The 277-nt window shown below is 51.3% G+C and overlaps 1 protein-coding gene across 1 annotated transcript in view; it reads left to right on the top strand.

Annotated features, from left to right (window-relative positions):
• The first annotated feature begins 65 nt into the window (after positions 1-65).
• The window catches only part of LOC119586604 (sphingosine-1-phosphate lyase 1-like), a 24,010-nt gene continuing 23,798 nt past the window's right edge, over positions 66-277 (top strand). The window contains exon 1 of the mRNA XM_037935354.1: positions 66-175. Coding sequence (XP_037791282.1) covers positions 148-175 — 28 coding nt within the window. The 5' untranslated portion in view covers positions 66-147. The remainder of the gene's footprint in view (positions 176-277) is intronic.

The raw sequence follows: 277 nt of genomic DNA, 5'->3' as shown, positions 1-277 counted from the left end.
GTCCCCCCCCCGCCCCGAAAACAACTACAAATGTTCCTTATCAGCGCCTACCACACCGTTACCTTCATTTACCGACGCGAAAGCCTTCAGTAAGCAGGCGATTCTCACGCGGTTCTCAGCTCCACTTCTGGGCTCTCTTATCTTGCTATGGAAAGCCTCAGGTTAGGTCTGACAGGTACGTACTGTGCGTGTGTCCCCTTGCGACGGGCTAAGAGCGCCTCTGTCGGTGCAAGTCGTAAGTGTAGAGGAAAGATGTTTATTTGTAAGTAGTTTTTGT

The sequence above is a fragment of the Penaeus monodon genome, chromosome 21 (assembly GCF_015228065.2).
Source record: "Penaeus monodon isolate SGIC_2016 chromosome 21, NSTDA_Pmon_1, whole genome shotgun sequence".
Lineage (NCBI taxonomy): Eukaryota > Metazoa > Arthropoda > Malacostraca > Decapoda > Penaeidae > Penaeus > Penaeus monodon.
The sequence above is the reverse complement of the archived record's forward strand: the minus strand, read 5'-3'. Positions and strand labels throughout refer to the sequence as shown.